General features: G+C 41.3%; 1 protein-coding gene across 1 annotated transcript in view; it reads right to left on the bottom strand.

Annotated features, from left to right (window-relative positions):
• Positions 1–532: 532 nt before the first annotated feature.
• Positions 533–21,108, bottom strand: part of POMT2 (protein O-mannosyltransferase 2) — a 28,726-nt gene continuing 8,150 nt past the window's right edge. The window contains 15 exon segments of the mRNA XM_050336220.1: positions 533–5,504; positions 6,078–6,192; positions 6,807–6,947; positions 8,312–8,417; positions 8,626–8,685; positions 8,826–8,897; positions 10,008–10,084; positions 11,130–11,221; positions 12,861–13,012; positions 13,794–13,872; positions 15,291–15,363; positions 16,002–16,068; positions 18,081–18,190; positions 19,289–19,371; positions 20,319–20,425. Of these exon segments, the coding sequence (XP_050192177.1) occupies positions 5,399–5,504; positions 6,078–6,192; positions 6,807–6,947; positions 8,312–8,417; positions 8,626–8,685; positions 8,826–8,897; positions 10,008–10,084; positions 11,130–11,221; positions 12,861–13,012; positions 13,794–13,872; positions 15,291–15,363; positions 16,002–16,068; positions 18,081–18,190; positions 19,289–19,371; positions 20,319–20,425 (1,440 nt within the window). The 3' untranslated portion in view covers positions 533–5,398.

The following is a 21,108-nucleotide window of genomic DNA, read 5'->3' as shown; positions in this document are numbered from 1 at the left end:
GCATCAATGGGTAGCCCCAGATAAGGCAGCTGTATTTTGGTTTTCCCCATCTAGTTCCACCCCAAGCAACCCCTTATTGCACTGTACTCAGAAGCATTCTGAACACAAGAATGACTTATAGAAGAATGTTGGGTTCCTGAATAAAGTACTTGACCTGTCAAATGAAGTGTTCACAGGTAACCTACCAGAAGCGTGATGAAAATACCCATTAAACCTGACACGCTACACATACTTACAACTTAACACGTCTTTACCAGGGAGAAGTAAACCTGCTTCAACATACTTCACTCTCATCCAAATATACCAGTTTCACTTCCTGCTGTGCTTACCAGCAATTGCTTGGATTGCAGTAAAATCTGACCTCCTTGAATTGTAGTCCAGCAACACCTGCATGTAAAAGCTGATGTAGATCACCACTATCCTAGATCAAACTCTTCAGTGGGTCCATTTAAAATTCATGCTGCTACTTCAAGCATGTGAGGAAGAGAGGAAAGGGGAAAAAATGCACACCAAGATGTAGACACAAAGAGAATGCTTCAAAGTAGAGGTATTTATTACAAAATTAAATTCCAAATTCTACCTCATTTTCAATTATCACCTGTACAAAACACATTTATAGCTCAAGGGAACATTCTCCCATCCACACTGTATGATACAATAATTGCACTGTAGTTAGAAGACATTCAGTTCGTGGACAGATGCACGCACACACACACACACACACACACAGCATTAGTAAAAAAGGTTCAGGATACAGCACAGAATTACAAAGGAACCCCTCTCACTGCTGCTACAAACTCTTGCTCAGCCAGGCGCAAGTTCTCCAAGGATGGCTCCAAACAGTGACTCTTGTAAAACACAGTATCTTCACTTGGCAAAGTTTTAGGAACAATTACAAATTCAGCAGCAGTGGTATCTGTGCTAATATATCACCACCTCAGATATTATTTGTGACAATCATAGCCCTTGACATTCAAGTAAAGAGCATAAAACAGTTTAAAAAGTGAACCAACTCACAACCCACCATGCAACCAAGGTCTTAGTACTTTAAAGAAGACAGAGATAATTTTCAGTCCTGACTGCTTGCAGTCCACAGTCCCCCGCTGAAAACAGCAAGTATGCTATGGAAGTGGTGTTCTTATCCTCAGCCTTCCTTTCCCAGCAGGAAAGAGCCTTATGTTCTAACAGTCCACACACTTTTGCTTTCATGACACACTTGCCCATGTGTGGGGTCACTTGCTGTAAAGGGGTAAAAAAAAAAAATCTTACCTACATTCCCCAGCTGGCAGAGACATAGGGCACTGCTGAGGAGATTTTCACATTGCCAGCAGGATCCTGAGAGGAGGAAACAGGGCTTGTGCACAGAGTGCCACTCGAGAGTGTAAGTCACTCAGGCACAGCGTGGAAAGGAAGGTGCTAAGTGTGGCAATGGAGAATTTCAGATAAATGCCTGTGTTTCTGTGTTAACAGTTGCTCCCTTGAAAACGACTCTCAGAGGGATTCAGGAGGAACAAGACGGAACTGTCAAGTAACACATTTGTTTATCTTTCCATAACAAGGTTCTGGTTTTGTTCTCAGATTACAGGTATTCCTTCCCTCAGGATACTACAAGATGTCCTGTCCTACCCCTTGTTCAGGCACCCGTATGAAATGGATGCACAGCCTAAAAACGGGAAAGCAAAGACATGTACTTCAGGCATACTTGAAGAAGGAGAAGGAAGGAGGAAGATATAAAAAGGGAGATCCTGTCAATGCCCTTTGTGCCTCAATCAACCTTTCCAATCAAGATGCAAAAAGAAAACCCTATACAGACAAGAGAGAGGTGTTGGCTCTAATACCCACAGGGTTGCAAACAATGGTGGTGGGCAGTGATGACACAAAGTCCTCCACCTGGACCAAGAGCAACACTGACACAGAAATCTCAATTCAAATCCTCCTCACAGCCACATCCCTGTATCATAGAATGAGTAGTCCAGTTCCTGGAAATAAGCCAGTCCCTCCTGCTGCAATAGATATGTGCGTATCGATGTCCTGAAGTGACTGTTAACAGAAACCTTTTAAGATGGATGGATTGTCTAGGATAAAGCTAGATGAGCCTAGGGGCCCTCTACCTATCCTTCAAAGACTGAGGAGTTGAAAATATTTTACACACAAAAAAGAATTTGAAGCAGGGAATGTGGCAGCCTGCAGCTTTTTGTGATTTGAATCCATGGACACAATTTGATGAAATACTTTATCAGTGATAAAAGGAGCCCTGTCTGTCAAAGTTCAAAGAGAGCAGCTGCTCCAGAGAACTGCATCTTCTGGCCTCAGAAAGCACCGTGAGCCATTTTCCACATGACTGGGGAAGAAGACTAATAAGCAGTCCTCAAAACAAAACCTGAACTCATTCCACAAGCATAGCTGGAAAAGCTGAACTGAAGCAGCCCAAATTCCATCCAGAAAGCAAAGAGTGCCCTATACCCATTGCCTCATGTTTGTACCACTCAGACATTTTAAGACAGTCAGTCAGGGAATTCCAATTATTGTATTTTATTGACCTCACAAAATATCAGTTATTATTATGTTCCACCTATGGCCTGATAGGTTTTAAGAAGCAAATATTGAAGGTCAAATATTAAAAAAAAAAAAATCATATTTTTCTCTTGAAAGTAGACAGACCTACATCAATCTACACTTACTTGAAAACCCAACCCTTGGAGTCCACAGGGTACGGAGGAAACATCTGCTCTCTAGACTTCAATATAGATCTTTCAATCTTTTTATCACCAGATTAAAAAAGAAAAAAAGTTCTGCTGGAAGTTGCTCTCTCTTGTGGAATAGAGAGATTTTTTTTCACTGTATGCCTCCATCCCCTTACCAGCACACAAGACCTAAGAAACAGATTGGTCTCGACGTCACTAATGCTTTCAGAGAATTTCTGAAATGACAGTCCTAAACAAAAATAAACCTTTGTGTGCACTGAAACAGAAGCTGGGCTTGAGCACAGGAAGGTGGGATGGGAGCATGACATTTGCCAGCTTTCGCACTCAGCTACCAATCCACATCCAAAAGATGTTTAGTGATAAAGGATGGAGGGACCTTGGCCAAGGAACAGACTGGTTCATCTTCTTCAGGCAACTCCTACAAAGCTGACCCCTTCAAAATACGTGGAGAAATCAAGGTTACTAACTCAATTTTTGCATTCCCACAGGTTTAATCTGATGAATAAAGAGTTTTAGAAACTGTCATTCCAAAACGCTCATGTGTTTCTTGGGGTTTTTTTGTTGTTAATGCTAAGGGCAAGTGTGTGATCATATGTGCTGGAAAAAAACTCTGCACTTTAAATCATAGCTTTTATCAGCTCTTTTGGCAAATCCTCCCCATGAAAATGGGACTACCCTAGGGAAAGCTCAGATTCAGAACACCAAGAGTAGAAGATGCTTAACCCCATTGCTACAAAGGCAGCACTGCACTGTCTGCCTTCCACATTGCCAACAGTTAATAATTTGCAGCTGCTGTCAGATCAAGCAGGATCTGAAGAAGTTTGCAGCCTTCTCCCTCATCCTTCTTGCCTACATATCACCACAGTGAGCTCTTGCAGGTAGGAGCACTTCCTGCAATAACAAGCGGAAAAGAATCATCAAACCCAGTAGCTAATGACTTCCCACCGTACATGACCAGTAGGTGATTAACTCAAAACCTTTGGAATCAAAAGCACAGGTCCATCCCATTTGAGCTGGTATCTATAGAAGTCAGCTTCTGGAGAGATGTGACATACCAAGCCAGAGCCTTACAACAGCAAGCAGCTGCCTTACTGAACAATGCTATGGATCTCTATTGAAGGGGAATGAAAGCAAGTCTGACTGGAATCTAGTACCCCCCACAGATCAACTATGCTAATGCAGCCCTTCTGTGTGGTAGGAAAAACATCAGAATTCAAGAGAAATAAATGCACAATTCATGCTTAAAGGCAGACACACTCACCTGTAATTTTGATGAAAGGCTGTGAAGCAGAACAAGAACTCTGAAATGAAAGGCTTGAGTTCATTGAAACACACACAAAAGAGTTTCAAATTAGTTTCTTGAGATAGGAACACAGGTGGGGTCTAAGTGTCACTCATGTTGGATGCTACAAGGTAGCAACTTGAACTGTGACAAGAAATTGAAACTGGGTGAAGAGTAGGAGATGGAATAAAAGGAACATCTACAAAAATAGACCTAACACAGAACAAAGGCACCTGATAAACAGAATTCTGCTTCCTTTGAAGGGATGGATTCAACATTCAATGCCTCTTGACACTTAACAGACAAAGAATTTTTGCTTGGCCTCACATTTCCTTCAATACAGTAATTTGATGTCCAGCAATCTATGAGAGAGAAGTTTTTCCATATGGGAATACAGTGAGCAGATACCTTGGCACCAGCACTCAGTTTTGCAGATGCCACATTCATTAAGATGAAGCCTTCCCCTAAAAGCACAGGTACTGGCACTGAAATAGCTGGGATCAAAAGCTGAATGACAGATGTCTGTAAAATTTCCAAGCTATCATTTCAGTCTCTAGTACATCCTCATGCTGGTCTCCACAGCATACTGGGGCTGAAAATAAATCACCTGTCATTTCCACTGTCATTTCCTTGGCAGTTTCAGACAGAACTGAAAAGAAGCTACAAAGTGCTGAGTTGGAACAGTCTGGCTCTGGAAACACGCCTGCTAGGTAACCGTTATAAATGATGAAAGGCGACCGAAAAGCAAGGCAGTATATAGGGCTAAACAACTTCCATCTCTGTGTGCAGAAGGCCTGGGAGACAGGCAAGGCACGGTGGCTCAGGAGATTTCAAGCAGACCCCTTTCAGTCAAATTCTAAAAAATCAGGGTCAGAACAAAAGAACTGCAGACAGCCAGGGCAGGGTAGAATGGAGGTCCCCCTATACTTACAGGATGCTTTCAAAAACCTCACCAAAAGAAAGGTTATTAATCATGATAGAAGTCCTAAGGTCTCAGACATTGCCTGGCTTTCCAACTATAATGGTGCTTAGATTACAAGAAGGAAGACACACACAGGTGTACGTGCAACCACAGACAGCCTCCAGCTTCTACTCCTCTGACTGCTGGAATGCCACCGCTGTTTGACTGGTATATATTGCTCAAAAGAATCGACATCTAAGCAGCCAGTTGTCCATGAATATAACCTAAGGATTCAGGACATGAGTCTTTTAATTTAAGGGGACCTTCTCACCCTCTGCATCTTCCAATGCAGGCAGTGCAAACAAATGCCAAAACAACAGGGCTACCTATATCCAGAGTTCTCCAGAGAGGGCATTTTACAGTCACATGTCTTCAAAGCACCAGAATCAGCCTGACATGCAGCAGATCTCATGCTTCTCATCCACTGGTCCCAGGCTTCCCTTGTTGGCTCTAGAACTCCCAGGAGTCCATCCACCGGAGCCCTGCCATGGGGCTGCTAGGATCGGAGGCCATAGGTCCTATCATCCCATAGGACAGAGGATGGAAGAGGTAGAAGCTGTGGAAAGAAATCAAAAGCCCATCAAGGACTGTAGTTTTCAGTTTCAAGAACTTTGCAGCAGATTAGTCCATAGAGATGTCCTATAGAATCTCTGTCTTTGGGTTGCACTAAGCTCCACTGGGAACCTTCTAATCTCTGCTGAACACAATATATACATAGCAAACAGTTTTAAAACACAGGGTATTTTCTCTTAGAAACCAACAGTTTTGGAGAAAATACAGCTGATAAAACCTACAGCAATGAAAAATTTGCCTGTATTTGAGGAATACAGCACCATCATCGGGACTAGAACCAGAAACCACTGAATTTGGGGATTGGAGGAAAACAGAGTGTTCACACTGCGTGCTGGGACAAAAGAAAGATTCCCTGCAATGGAAAAAATGTTCTATAAAGCACTACTGGGACACAGATGCTAAATCTCATCAAAATTGAGGGTTTAGGATTGAGCTTGAGGATGTCTGACAAATTCAGGAGAGAAGAGACACCCAAGGCTAAGGAAAATTAACAGGCAATAAAGTTTGAGACAGCAGCTATCACACATTCATGAAAAGTTAAGCTTTTAGCACTCACCTGTACAGGATAAGCAGAACCAGTGCCAGGAACCCCCCTCCATATACTTTTCTAGCTGTAGTGCTGGGTGACAAGAACCCAGCACAAAACTTCAGTAGTGAGTCCCAGGTGATTCCTAGAAGGAAGAGGTAGGAGTCAGGGGAAGAACAGAGCTGCCATGTTCACAGACTGGGCTGATGAAGCTCTGTTAACACCAGAAGATCATTCAATTTTTAAATTAACTTATCTTGGTAACCTTCAAAACTACTGAGATTGTTTTGTATCAGCAGAAGGTTCTTTTTTTCCCTACCTTTCCATTTGAATAAATGCAAATGAGATCTAGGCCTAAGATCCTAAGCTGGTACAAAATTACAGAAAAAGCTACCAAGACCAAATTATAAATATACATGACAGAAAAGTCATGAAAGCAAACAAAGGGAAGCAATTTGTATAAAAGCATATACAAACAATGAAACAGTAGAGAATAGGAATCCCGTCTCTAAATTTAAATGCCCTAAACATTAGACATGACTGCCTTTTCAGGGTAGTAAAAAAAAAACAAACCCAAACAATTTGGCAATGCAAGGTGCTTTGTGAAAAACATATTGAATTAGTCAATATTTTCAAGCACTTTGCACAAGCAAGCAGAAAGCCTATTAAAAATAATAAACTTTTTCATCTGAAAACATTAAATTTAATGGAATTTCACCTGTTTTCCCACCTTGTCTTCTCCAAGACTCTAGTATTTACCTGTCAACATGCTGGAAAAAAGCATGGCAGGAAAGTAGTGGTGAAAGTAGAGAACTCGTCCCATCATAAAAAAAGGGAGGTAATGAAGAAGCCAACCCAGTGTGATCTGCCCTCCACCACGTAGCACGACTCTGGACAGTTCTGGAACACAAGTATACAGACCACAGAAAACTCAGCCACAGTTCCTATCTGCAAACCTTAACACACTAAATAAACTCAGCAGGAAAGATCTTTGCAGGAAGTCATGTATTGGTCTGAAATTGCTTCAAGTCTCTGCAACATCCTGCCTGTATTCTTTATAAACACACTGTAAGGTAAACGTACGCAAGTATTCTTCCCAAGAATACCAAGGCAATGAAAGGATTAAAAAAAAGATTTATTTCAGATGCAAGGACCACGTTTTTACAATGCAGCATGCACTGGATCTTCCAGGGCAAAAGGCAAGTTCCCGCCCCCTTGGGGCCCCCTTTATCCTCTCTGTTTCTGCACCGCCTTCCCAAGGAGGCCTTGTACACATCTGCAAACATGTTATCTCTCTGCATACCACAGAGAGAGATATCTTGCTCACAGGGTTTCCCTGTAATTTTCTCTGAAATGCAGAACGAAGGAAAAAAAACCCCATCTAACCCGTTTGAAAGGGCATTTTGCAGTTTTTCTAAGCGAAACAAGTTCTAGCTTTCCATTACAAACTCTTGTGCAATTGCACCTATCCCTATACAAACAAACACTTCTCAGGAGAACAGTTATCAGAAAAGATACAGAGACATAAGTCTCAAGGGACTGGCAGGAGGTTGATTATCCTGCAGGTTAAGACCAAACATGCAGTTTCTCAGGGCATACATCAGACTAATCAGGTGACTCCAGTTACTGATGTTTTTTATTCTGTCTGCAATGAGACTATGAGCTATTCAGATTATCACTTTGCCTGGAAAGAAATGTTGCCTAGCTTTCAGAGCCTGGGGAAGAGAGTGAGAGCTCTAGTGTATGTATACAGCTTAGCCAATAACTTATTCTATAATTGAGTAGTTTCCCATCACATTTTAGAATTCACTTCCCACAAGGAAATCTACAAAATGAAGCAACCATTGAAGTAAGCTGGAATGGTCAAAATACAACTTATTAGGGTTTGTGAATAGCTCTACCTCTACAATGATCCAGGAAAGGACCATTGTATCTCTTGCATTTGTCATTTGCTTTGCAAAAAGATCGGGAACATTTCTCATTTTAAAACGCTGTGCATACTACAGTAGTACAGAGAACATGCAGACCTTCACAGCTGGAGATCGACCCAACTGGCCTGTATCCCTTGCAGCATTTCTGTTGAAGATCTGTACTGTTCACTATTAAGCTATTTAACATAGGAAGATCCCACTCTTTTTTCCTTGTGGACCCTGCTCAATAATTCATGCTCAGTGGTTTCCCACCCTTGACGCACAAAGTCCTGCCATCCATACACTTTTCATGTGCCTGCAAAAGGCATTTATGAAAAGGAAGATTGACCTCACCTTTGAGTTCAGATGTCAGTTGGACACCTCTCTTCAGTGCCACTGCAGTGCAAATTGATATCAGAAAATATAACCCCATAGTGACCAGATTTAGCCACCAAATCACCTACACAGGAAAGAAAAGAAAGATTTGTGGCTTTATGGTGGACACATGCGTGTGAGAGGAAATGAAAAGTTACATGCAAACATTAAGAGTACAATAAGAGAGACAGTCCAAGAGAAGGAGAAGGAAGAGAAACACTGTCACTGGAAGTAGCAAGACTAAGCTAAAATTTGCTACAGGCATTGATTTGGAACCTCCCACTCCAACTTACTGGGTTTCCCAGTAAATAGACACGATAATCGGTCTCATTGACACCAGAAAAACGCAGGCCCTGAGGAAAGAGAGCAGAAGGGAGTAAAATAAATATTCATCAGTCCAATTGCATCTTCAGTGCAATTAAGAGGTGCTATGCTTCTAGAGGCACTGCAAAAGCACTTGAAAATAGAAAAGAAGGTGGACTAATCAATATACCTGGTAATTGATGGGCCAGTGCCAAGGTTTGGATGTAACTTCATTGTCCTTTGGTTTGAGACCGCTGTTTCCCTACAGATAAGTAAACACAAAATTTACCTGAGCAGGTAGTTATGCTGCAACACCTATCCAGAAATGCCTGTGTACACAAACATACATCAATACTCTTCCTGAGTGAAAGCTCTTTTCTGACTTACATAAACACATCATCTTCCGCAGAAGAGAATGCAATAAGGAAAATTAATGTTTTACTATTATTGTGCAAGTAAAAATGTTCTTTATGTACCATAAGAGGCAGTATTCTTTCATTTCTCCAGCTTTTCTGTCACTGGGGACATATGTTGCATAAGCAAGACCTTTGTTCATTAAGAGACTACTGTGGCAGGTTTCCCTCCACTATGAAAAAAACAAGCTTCAGAAAGATTATTTCCATGGAAACTCATGCAGGTGCTTCCTTACCTGAGACACATTATCACTGATTGCCATGGAAACACTTTACAAGCATTAACAATAATTTCCTTGACTACTTTCTTTCTCTTAAAAATCTGAGAAGACCTTTACAAACAATAGCAAAGAAAACCTTGGACTCCTCTCTCAAAATAGTAACTTCTCATTCTTCAGATGAAGGATTAAGGAGCTGGAAGCAGGAGGGCTGTGGCCAAGAGCACAGAGAACAATCACAGAGAAAAAACTGCAAGAGCAGTTCACCTTGAAAATATTGAATCTGCTCTTTTCTTTTAATATTCAGAGTTAAAGAAGAAACCAGAAATCACAGCACCTTGATGAACTTAAAAAAAAAAAATTCAATCCAAATACTTATTGTTCTCCTAAATGTCTGTTTAGCTTATTTTTCTGACTTTGACCACAGTAACATCCTCCTGCCTAAAAAATACTATTTTAAATTTAAAATCTTCCAGGAAGATAAGTAAAGTATGACATAACTAGGCTGTAGCCAGATCACACCAACAGCAGAGCCAGGCATTAAGTCCAAGGCTTCCAAACTTGGACTTGGAAGAATTAGCTCCATTCCTCTTTCTAAGTATAAATTCAAGTAGGTTGCTCAGGCATGTAAATTCTGCCCTAGCTTGCAGCCATCACCCAGATTTCTCAGAAAGTGCTATTTCTTTTTGATGCCAGAGAGAGGAGAAAGAAAATGATAACCTAGAATTAACGATATCCTACCCGGATCATAACCATGTGGGATTCTAGCAGAATTTCTGCAAAAGAAGGCTTCAAAACATCCAGGCTGATGTTGGGCACTGCAGGAAAAAGAGAGAAAAATAGATTAGACGTCTGTGTGGTTTACATTTATTTGCATCTTTCATAATAAACTAAATTCTCTCCTGCAACAAATCTGCTTCCAGAATCTCTTTTAATTCTCTGTGAAATTCATTCATATTCTGGACACAGAGGCTTGCAGTCAAAAGTATCCCCCAGTGAATTTTACAACTGATGTACTCCTAGATTTTCTCCTTTACTTCCAGGAGCAAGAAAAAGAGATAGAACTCCATGAAATAAACAGATTTGTATTTCTGGCTGAAATTAGAGATATACTCTTCATAGGCTGCTGTTTATCTGTAAATGAGCCATACGTGTGGGAATGCATTACAACAGAACAAGAAATTCTACCAAGTCAAGAGCCCAGGATTTCTCTCCTTTGGTTTGCATACAATTGCTCTCAAAGGATGAAGAACAGTAAGTTTTTTAATAACTCAGAACTCAGCCCAAGTCACCTGCAATTCATGGGATGAAAACTGTGTTGAATAACTTGGGCCAGATGAGGCTGTGAAATATGAAACTCCTGGATGAGGCTGCAAGGCCCATCTGTCATCACTGACAAACTCATATCTCTGTCACACACTATTCATTTCTTGATGGTACTGCAAAGTGATTATTTAGCATGCCCCCAGTATGTGAGAGAAAAAAATACACCAGAACAGGGTGGATCCTAGACCTTTTAAAAAACCATCAAAATACGTATGACATACATCAATGACAACAATTCCCGATTAAACAAACAACGTTAAAAACTGCAGAGCTGCCCATGAAGATCTCAAAATCCTTAAAGTCTATATACTTCCACTACATTTCAAGCATTATCATCAGCTTGCAGTACAAACAGTGAAACAGAAAAAGGCTCTGCAACTCTGCAATGGCCCAAGTTCAGCAAGTCTGCACTTAAGCTGGGAAAGAACACACAAATTCCAAATGCTGAATGCCAGTTATTGCCATCTGATAGCTCATCCCTTTCTTTAACAGCAAGCCAAGATGCACTCTCAAACTAAAAGGAAATAAATTACTTACACTTAGGGTTAATATGATCTTCAAAGTTCCAGAGGGAATTGGGAGTGTCCTTCAGGTACGGTGTGCAGGTGACTTCCACTTGTTCCCAACCCCTGCGGAACAGCAGAACAGTTAACCACCACCCCACAAGAACACTCAATATTTCCAGTTCATGTCTGATTTTTCCCCATTTAGCTTTATACTTCTCCACAACACCTACCATATATCATGTAACCTCAGCAGTTGCTTCTTGCATGCTCTAAGAACCATGTAGAAATCAATGCAGATTTGCAAGGCAGCCAACATCAAAATTCTACTGAATTCTACTGAACCACATTTCTAACTTTGGACATCTAAAAAAACCTAGGTCCATAGGTGGGATTTTTGAAAATGATGCACATTCATAACTAGCAACTACTTCAGTTCAACCTTTATAGTCCTTCCAGAAGAAAATCACCATCATTAATTTAAATGAATCCATGCCTACAACAACTGTATTACAGAAACAAAAGAATTACCTTAGGGGATACCAGTGACTGTTCTTTGTCTGTCACTCTATTTCTAGCAGGTCACATCAAAAACTTTGGGAGCAAGTGCATCAAACCCTACAGTAATGTGACAGATTAACAAGGAATTTTCTATCAATCACCACTAATTAATTAATCCATTAATTAATTATCTTACTTGGAAGAACAGTGATTACTACCCTTTAAATTAAAAAGAAATATAAAAATACAGTATACTCTAGCCACCCCTTGCAGTTAACAAGTATTTTTTTTCCCCTTAGCTCTTAGGATTATCAATATTTTCTGGCAATAACTTCCACGCACAGAGTAAGTTTTTGTTAGTGGAAAAAAAACCCAAATCACAACCTTTTTTGAATGCTCTTGACAGAGACTGACTTTTTTTTTCCTTTTAACCAAAGACATTATTTACATATGAGCTCATTTTTATGGTGAAGTCTAAATGGCACTTGCATTCCTGACCAGGCAGTCACCATAGGTACCTGCCTGCACTCCCTATGATTCAGCATCCACAGGATTCCTTATAATCCAGGTTTACCATAACACAGTGAAGGGAAATCTAAGATAGCAGAAACAGAGGTAGCTCTGGAAACAGTAGCAACATCACTACACAGAATGCTGCTTCCAGATCCATGTTAGCATCCCTCCCAGTACAGCTCTGCAGGTATGGCAGCTTGCTTGCCATTAGTCTCAGTGTCTCTGCATATGTGTCATTTTAATGATGAAGATACATAATTCTAGGACATATAAAATCCCGACCCCTGCTAATAGCAGTTTGTAACCACTGCCCTTGCTTCAGATGTTGCATGCAAAAATGGTATAAGGTCTTCCAACCACAAGACAAATTAACACCAATAAAATTTTGATAATAATGGTATGGAACAGCATAAACTGCCCCGGTTTCTAGTGATTTTTGCGAACCCTGGGGATAAAATGGGACTTAAAGAACATGTCTGTCATCCCCTCCTGGCTATGTCCATACCACTCCTGGATCTCTTTAGTAAGGCATATTATTTTTCAGAGCTGTATATCTTCACTGTAACAGACTGCATAACCCTAACCCAGATCTTCCCCTCTGGTTATATTTTTAGTATCTGTTAGTTCCATTTTTATTCTTTTTAAAAAAGGGAGGAAATGTGGTTATTGCTTAGTTTAAAAGCACCACTGAGTAAAGGAACATGTCACTCCAAGGCCTTGCAGGGGTGGAGGGGGATTACAAACTATTTACCATTTTGGCAGAGTCTTTCCAGAAGAGCCCAATATACACCCTGTGGCCACATGGATTAACCGGATCTGACTCCGTAGCACTTTGATGAGCTTCCCGGTCTTTCTGCCCACCACTTCAATGCGCCAGAAATCATTGGAGTCTCCTGTTCCATTCTATCATGCAAACATAGCATTGCAGAAAAAAAAAATCACAAAACCAGAAAAAAACCCAAACAAACCCCCAAACAAAACCAAACAAAAAACCCAACACCCCCCCGCCCCCCAAACTAGAAAACCTACAGAATTGAAGCACTGCAAATAGGAAATTCAGAAACTGTAATGGTGGCAAAGCTAAACAAACTAGCCCAGACTACTCTTACTGACACTTCCCAGAAGAGATTCCCCATCAGGAGTTCATTTTAGACATGAGCAAGCATTCACAAATACATCTTTATCTTGCCAACTTGAATTCTTTTTCTTCCGATTCATACTTGACTGTGGCTCAGAATGACAGCACAAACAGGAGTAACTTGGCTGCTTCATAAAAGGGGTTTAGGCAACAGATCCTTGCGTTTGGAAATTCAGCCCGCAAAGCAGATTCCATTTTCATGATTCAAAATTCTGTCATCATTCTTTTAAAAAGGCACTTGTCTATGTGACAAGGCCAAATACATAAAATAATACTTGTCAGAGCAACTTCAAGGTTGCTCAGTTTGTCACTTCTGGAGTTGAATACTGCCAAAGCTAGACTGGCAGTAAAAGTTTAAATTATTTTTTTTATCTGTGTTCAGATTAAATAGACCTTAAATATGAGATAAGCCATTTCACACTAAATCAGTTTTTCCTTCAGGATGGCAGATGCCCACCTCCCACCTTGGCTAACAATAAATCCCCTCGGCATGATATGAACTCTTCCCAAAAGAAGGAGCTTTTCTTCTGTCTTGCCTTCACTTACTATTCCATAGCCAGTGACCTGAAAATGCTTCCTCGTCAGGGGAGCTTCATGCTGGTGACTGTGCAGATTTCTAGAAGTTCTGAAATTAAATTAGAAGTCAAACTTTGAACCTTGTCCATTTGTAATAAGAACACTGGTTTGAGTCATTCAGAGATCTGCCAGTGCTCTAACCACTGAATTCCAGCTGAGGGCAGGCAGGATTCAGCCTAAACAGAATGGGGGATACTGATCGAATCTGTCGCTTCCCACCATGTGACTCTGAGCTTATGCCATGCTAGGCAGTGATGGAAAAGGACGACAGCATGAATAAATACAACCCTCAAGCTACAATTTATCACCTCCAATTGAAAAAGACATTGTTGGGCTTTTGTTTTGCTGTGGGGTTTGTTTATTTTTTTTACCGTAAAGGTGGGACAAACAGACTTGCTCTTGTAAGAAGAAAAGCAAGATCCTGACCTTCTATGATCATCGGTTTTGCTTTTGAGGAAGAAGGTTGTACCATTTAGGGGGAATCAGCGGCCACCATTAGCACCCAGCACGGTGCAGGGAGCCAGCCTCCCGCCCTGGCAGGGACTGGTGACTGAGGCAGCCAGAGGATCCTGGCCATACCCCGGCCAGTCCGTAACACCAGCGCCACCTGCAGCATCCCCTCCGCAGCACCGCTGCTTCACCTCACCGCGACTTAACCGGTTTTGTATAACCCATTTTTATCATGCTCATTATCATATATTTTAAGGTAAACCCCCAAATTCAAAGGATTAAAAAAAAACAGTCTTATAATAATTTTGGAAACCTAAGCAATTAGTTGTGCAGATGCCATACTGAATACAACACAACATGACTTCCTGGCTCACAAATTTTGAGGTTCTGTTAAGAAATCAAAGCTGTGAAAGCATGAGGCATTTTGGCACAGTGGCATTAGACAAGACAAAAACCAAATATCAAGTCACTAGGGTGACTTGGTTCCTCTTAGGTATTCCCTGCAGAGAGGGAAGGCACCAGCTGACATTTTCATTCACTGTTTCACTGCTGTGATCTCGGTGCTGTTCAGAACTTCAGCAGGTGGATGCTGCCTATGCATGTAGGAACAGGACACTTGCAGTACACCGAAAAAAAACCCTCACTCTTTATTTACCTAGAAAACTCAAAGGAATGGGGACAAGCCCACATCCAATGAGGGTTTAAAAATTGCTTCTCTGCAAGAGTTACCCCTGAGTATTGCACCTCACACAGCAGAACAAATCTCTCTGCTGCTTAGATACGTATTTCTAATAAAGTTGTGTTGTCCTGTTAGAAGTTTCCTATTTAACAGACACCTTTCAAACATAAACCATAGAAAAAACCTCTACAAATCTCACACTGGAAATGCAGATATATAGATACCTCCGTCACACAGCCTGCTTGTGCTGGCCTAACCACATTGTCTCCAGCAGGACAAATCTCCCACCAATTCCATTCAATCATGTAATCTCTTTGAATCCCAGAAATCGTCCTTACTCTTTATGTTCCAGACGTATAATATCTCCATGCCTCACAAACTCCACAGGGCTCAAGGGGTCTGACAGATCTGCTGAAGGAAGGCAAACTAGTTATATCAAGGTACTGACAAACATATCAGGGTCTTAGAAAGTTTCTTGTTAATGCTCATGCCTGAAGCAGACAATACAAGCAAACAACTTTGTGTCGATACACAGGCAGCAGGTAGAAAAAAGGAAACTGACAGACAAAGCATGCCTTAGCTGCACTAGGTAATATTCTAAACCAGATGTATCTGCAAACTGTAGATTGTCACCTTCAGTACCCTTATCTTGTCCCAAGCAATCATTCACAAAAATCTGTTAAATACAATGTACCAGAATGTACCAGGACCCAGCCTCCACAGGACTCTCAGCCACAATATGATTGCAAAAAATACTGAGTTCAGACTAATCTCCTCTCTGCTGTTATTTGTGGTCCTATCCAGCTGAAAAATTGTCAATGCAACCTTCAGTTGAGAAAAGCCTATTTATTTCAACTGTACAATCTAGAGAAGAACCAAAAGCACAGTAGACACACGCAACATAAATCAAGATGGAGCCAGCTTCCCCCTGTTCTTCCTCCTCTCCCTCTCACATCCATGAAGGATAATCTGTCCTGGAGGGAACTCAGAATATTTATGTGAAAAACTGAAGCAGTAGTTATAAAAGGCATTTTACTGGTATTTGTTACCTGCATCTGAATCATGTTTCTTTATAATCCACAGGTTATTCAAATCTTTATGTAAGTAGGCAGTGACCTGAAAGGACAGCATTAATTATTTTATGAAACATGAAAAAAGCTGGTGATAGAAGACACACATTCACCAGCAAATCGAAGTCCCAAATGAATGCACCAATAACACAGAAATCCTGGGGTTACTTTTATGATTGTGCCCCCTAGAAGGTCAGTTATGGGCCACTCCTTAATCCAGACCACCCCTCTTAGCCAGTGTACAGCCTGTATGCTCAGAAGCACTACACTTGCAGTTCACTGACATAAGTAACAGCCTCCAACCATACAGTTTGACCTCCTCTCACTCCAGTGGCTCCTTCTACAACAGGATATCCAAACCTGAACTCTTGAATAATCACTGACCAGAACCAGAAGATGGAAGCAGCACTGGCTTTATAGACAGCAGAGATGCATGAGAATAGGCCATGACAACCGTAATACTTCTGCCAAAAGATCCAAGGTAAGATTCAGGGATCAACTGTTAGAGCTGCACATGCTACACAGCTAATCCTTGCCAGCCTGCTCAGCCTCACACAGAGTAACTGTGCCTGCTGCTGCCACGGACATGAGAGACCATCTTATTCTAGGATGCTGCCCCCCAGAGCACGAGGAACTGAGCCCCCTTGGCTCACTCTCCTCTTCCAGCAGCAGCAAGCCCTGCTCTGTGGGACGCCAGCCCAGACCCAGACCTGTGCCTCCCACTCAGATGGGAGCAGATGTCCCAGTGGGTTGGTGAGAGTTAAAACACGGAAGAGTGTCTGAGGGTGGGGTAAAAAGAGAGAGTTGAAGGTAGAACCTCATACCTTGAGGAGAGGAGGGTAAGGTGGAGGTAGAGATCACTTTTTCCTCCCTAAATCTCCTCCAAGTTCTAAATTCACTTCTCTTCTCCAGAGCCCCCAAACTCTCCCAGAATCCTAGCCCTGTCCTACCACCAGGGCACGAAGCACACGGGGGAAATCTCCACTCTTTCCCACTTTTATCAAGGAAGTCCCATTAGTGTCCTCTCCAGATTCCCCTTCCCTGCTTTTAGTGTTGTAAAACATGCTATGCACTTGAATTCTGCCTATACTTGAGCCAGTTCTGATATGACATCTCCATCTACTGTAATAGACATCAATGTCACATGAGAGTATTAGAAATTTTCATTGTGACAAACAGCAGAAGAAGAAGACTGAGATAAAGCTGTCACTTCTGAAAACTTCCTCCTCACCACAGAAGGGAGTTAAAAACCAAACACTTGTGTTTCTCTGGCAACTTTCTTTCAAGGAGCTCAGAACAATTTTTAGATGATAAAATGCAAAATGTAAAATATATCTTGGGAAAGGTGCAGAAGCTCCAAAGATTTGTGAAGCTTGATGATGATGGACAAAAATAAGAAATTTATTTAATTTTTGTACTATTTAATTAGAGATAGTTACATGATTTCTGGTATCTACTTTCACTTATTGCTTAATCGTTTAACAAGAAGCTCTTATTCAGATACTTTCATTAAGGTAAATGTATATTATAAATGTACATTATAAATGTACAGCTATTTAATGAGCAAACCCTTACAAATTCCTCGATGACACATAAGGAAAGTAAGGTACAAAAGAGAGGCATTCATGTAAGGTCACAGAGACCAGAGGCTGGAGTAAAAACAGTACACAACAGTTCTAGTCCCTTGCTTTTAATATAAAGCAATAAAATCTATAACATAATGTATTTGTTTTAAACAGAAGCTTTACAGCCTTCCTTGAGATAACTTTCATACAGGAAGACTATTCTGAAGTCCTCTTGGTCTCCATTTATGGAGGGTGGTCTTGCATTACAGCAAGGCCTTGTTACTGTAAGTCACCCCTCTGGTGCAATGTGGTAGGCTCTCTTCAAACCTCCTGTTTTAGTCAGACTTCCAGGCCAAGCACACAGCTGTGGCACTGAGGGGGTAACAGACCCTGAATAAACACACAGCTCCTGTCACAGTGGCCCCTAATGCTAAATGCAAAGGGAATGAGCCAGTGGTTGCAGTCACAGGCCATACCACCACAGCACACTGACCTGCTGCTGGCGGGCCCCAATGCCCTCTGGGTAGAGGTGCCAGTGGGAGTGAAGGTAACCCCCTGCCATCCGAAGGTTCTTCATTGTGACCACAGACCCATATGCCAAGTCTGCACGAGAAGGAAGGAGGAAAAAAGGCATAAGGCAGCTCTCCTCTAAGTATCTCCCCCAGCTAGTCTACAGTGCTCCAATTAGACATACATTGTCCTGTTCATTTTGATGAAGCTCGTTTCCTGTTTGACACGTTACTCCACAGGGCTCATTGCAAGCTTACCTTCCATCCCCAACCACGATTCAGTGAAACTGTTACATACATTTGGCTTAAACACTTAAAACTCTCCCACTGAGTTTTAACATAAAGAGAAGCGATAGCTCTTTTGTACGTAATTTCAATAATGGGAGGTTTGAGATGGCTTTCCCTAAGAGTATATGATGAAATTAAAACATGATCAAGTTTGAAAAGCACATGACTACTTTGAAGCACTCCATTGCCGACCCCTGCGGCAATACAAGAGGGAAGGAAGGCAAGATGAGCTACCAGACAGCAGAGCTGATACCCTGGCTTAAGACACCTTCCTTCATAGCCTCCCAACACAAGTGAGAGAACTCTGTCTTGGAGAGTGGACCTGACGCTCTCCCGGTAGCAGCTCTGGAGCAGGGAACAGCCAGAGAAAAGATGAAGTGTCAGACAGTTAAACCAGATTAAAGGCTCAGTAGTCCCTAGCCAAACTGAGGATTAGAGAACAACCACAGAGCCATCTTGCCTATAAGTTCACACGCACGCTGAAAAGAACACAGCCGGACCAGGGACACAAAGAAGTTGACAGTTTTCATTAACTCATGTTTTGAAAACAAATCCCACATCTGAATACCCTACAAACCTATGGTGAATAGCACAAATATATTTTTGTTTTCTCAAGCAATATAAGGCCAAAAAATAACAACATGCATGCACACAACACTGTCATCCCTCAAAATGGCATCTTTCCCACTTGAAGGAATATGATGAAACAGCTAGTGACCACGCACTGGACACAGACTTTTCTTTTCTGTCAGTACGTAAAACTGCATGGATCAGCATGGATCTAAGCACAACCATGAAGGCATAATCTGCACTGTCCTGCATTGAGTAACAGGAGATGCCGTTTTATTTAAACCTCCATGTATAATGACAACACTCAGAGCGGTTCATTCGTTTGGACACTCACGCTCTGGAATGGAGACATTATGAAGATTGTTCCCGATCAGCTGGGACTGAAATGCTGAACTGAAGAAACCATCCCCAGGGCCACTACAAAAGATAGCAAAGAATGTGACAATTCAAAAGCACACAAATCTCTGTCATGCATTACCAAATTGTTTTTACAGAGGAAAACAACAAAAGCAGACAGGAAATCAGAAGAGGAATTAATGCAGTTCCCTTAGATGCACACACCTCTAATGTTGTGAATCATAGCAGAGAGACAGTCTCGCAGGAAATTGTCCAGAGCTGCAAGGACTTGAGGTCACAAAAGTGTATCTGCTGGCACTGTATAAAAGCACCATACTGATCTTTCAGTGTTCTTACAACAAATAAACTGACCAACTGTCAGGATACATATAACAAAGCCTCTCTCTGCAGCTCCTTTAGTCTTATTTCTGCTAAGAGGTTAATGGTAAGACCAGTTGACTTTAACTGAAAAATAACAGATTGAATTTTAATTTTTGTTTTTAATAGTGAAATGCATATTCACCTCATTTCTTAATGCTGGCATATGGAAAACATTACTTGGTCATTTTACTAGCTGTTGTGCTCTCTGCATATAAAAAGTATCCTTTGGTTGCAGGCACTCAGAGAAGAGCCTTCCCTTTGGGCAGAATCAGCCTTACTTTTTTAATCACAGCCAAAGCATTTTTCAGGAACTCAATGACTTTTTTTTTAAATTATAAAGTGACAAAGAATGAAGTTGAGACATTTCCAGGTCCGGGAAAGAGAAGGGAAAAAAAAAAAAAGAAGCTAGAGTTTTGTTAGGTTACTTGTTTGGCATTTCAGAAAGTGTCAAATTAAAATTCAGTTTCACTCCCAGTTTGGCCAGAGCCTTTCTGTAAGAACAATGCAGTAGTCTCGGAAGGGAATTAAACAGACACAGCTTGTGGCTGTGCTTCTGACACGGAAAGTGGAGAAATACATAATCAGTAGCCTTTAATTAAAAGTAAAGACAAGTGACTCTTCTTCTGCAGAAAAACATTGTGAAATACCTTTTATTTAATACTGTAAAATGAACAGCAAACATAGCCATGTAGAGGGCAAGTGGGAGCACGATGAGGCAAAGTACGCGAGCCAGTAAATGTTTCCCAAACATCACCTGTAACAAACACAGCTTGAATCAAACAGTGCACCTGCAGGAACAATTCCTCTCCTTACTTCACAGGACTCTGAGTAGATGTCCTAAAGCTGGAGCTTGCCATGCAAGCAAGCTCAGCAGGCTGCAGAATTACCCCAAAAAGGCCTAGACAGAAATAAAAGCTGAGGCAGACATTGCTGTGTATCTCCCAAAGCTGGACTTACAGTACCTTGAAATTTCAGGGTCTTGGGAAAAAAGACAAAAACAGGTAATAGAAGGGTTTAACGTTCCAAAGCGCTGAGCATCCCTAATTTTGGCAGAGGGGGTTGGGCAGGTCCCACTGAAAATACTTGGAAAACAAGGACCTTAACTTGTTTATCAATGGTACACATTTTGACACAAAATCACAAGAAAGAGATGGCTTCCAAAATAGTAACTGCCAAAGCTAAGCAAAAGGAAAAATGAAAACTTGTTCTCCGAGAAAGTCTCTCTATGCAATTGTGAATCTAACCAGGACTTCCTGGGGACTTCGATATGCTTCACTCACAGAAATCACCTTGCTTAGCAAGGATGTTCTCACACTGCAACTTCTGTTGCTGCTAAGCCAGAAGCTACAGAAAAGTCATCAGCAAAACCTGTTTCAGCTGCCTCAACACAAAAGCACAGTATTTTATTTTAATCACTTAAAAATATGGTTTTTATAC

This window comes from Myiozetetes cayanensis, unplaced genomic scaffold (assembly GCF_022539395.1).
Source record: "Myiozetetes cayanensis isolate MyiCay16 unplaced genomic scaffold, myiCay2020 scf6-25, whole genome shotgun sequence".
NCBI classification, from domain to species: domain Eukaryota; kingdom Metazoa; phylum Chordata; class Aves; order Passeriformes; family Tyrannidae; genus Myiozetetes; species Myiozetetes cayanensis.
This window is presented reverse-complemented; position numbering and strand designations above follow the sequence as displayed.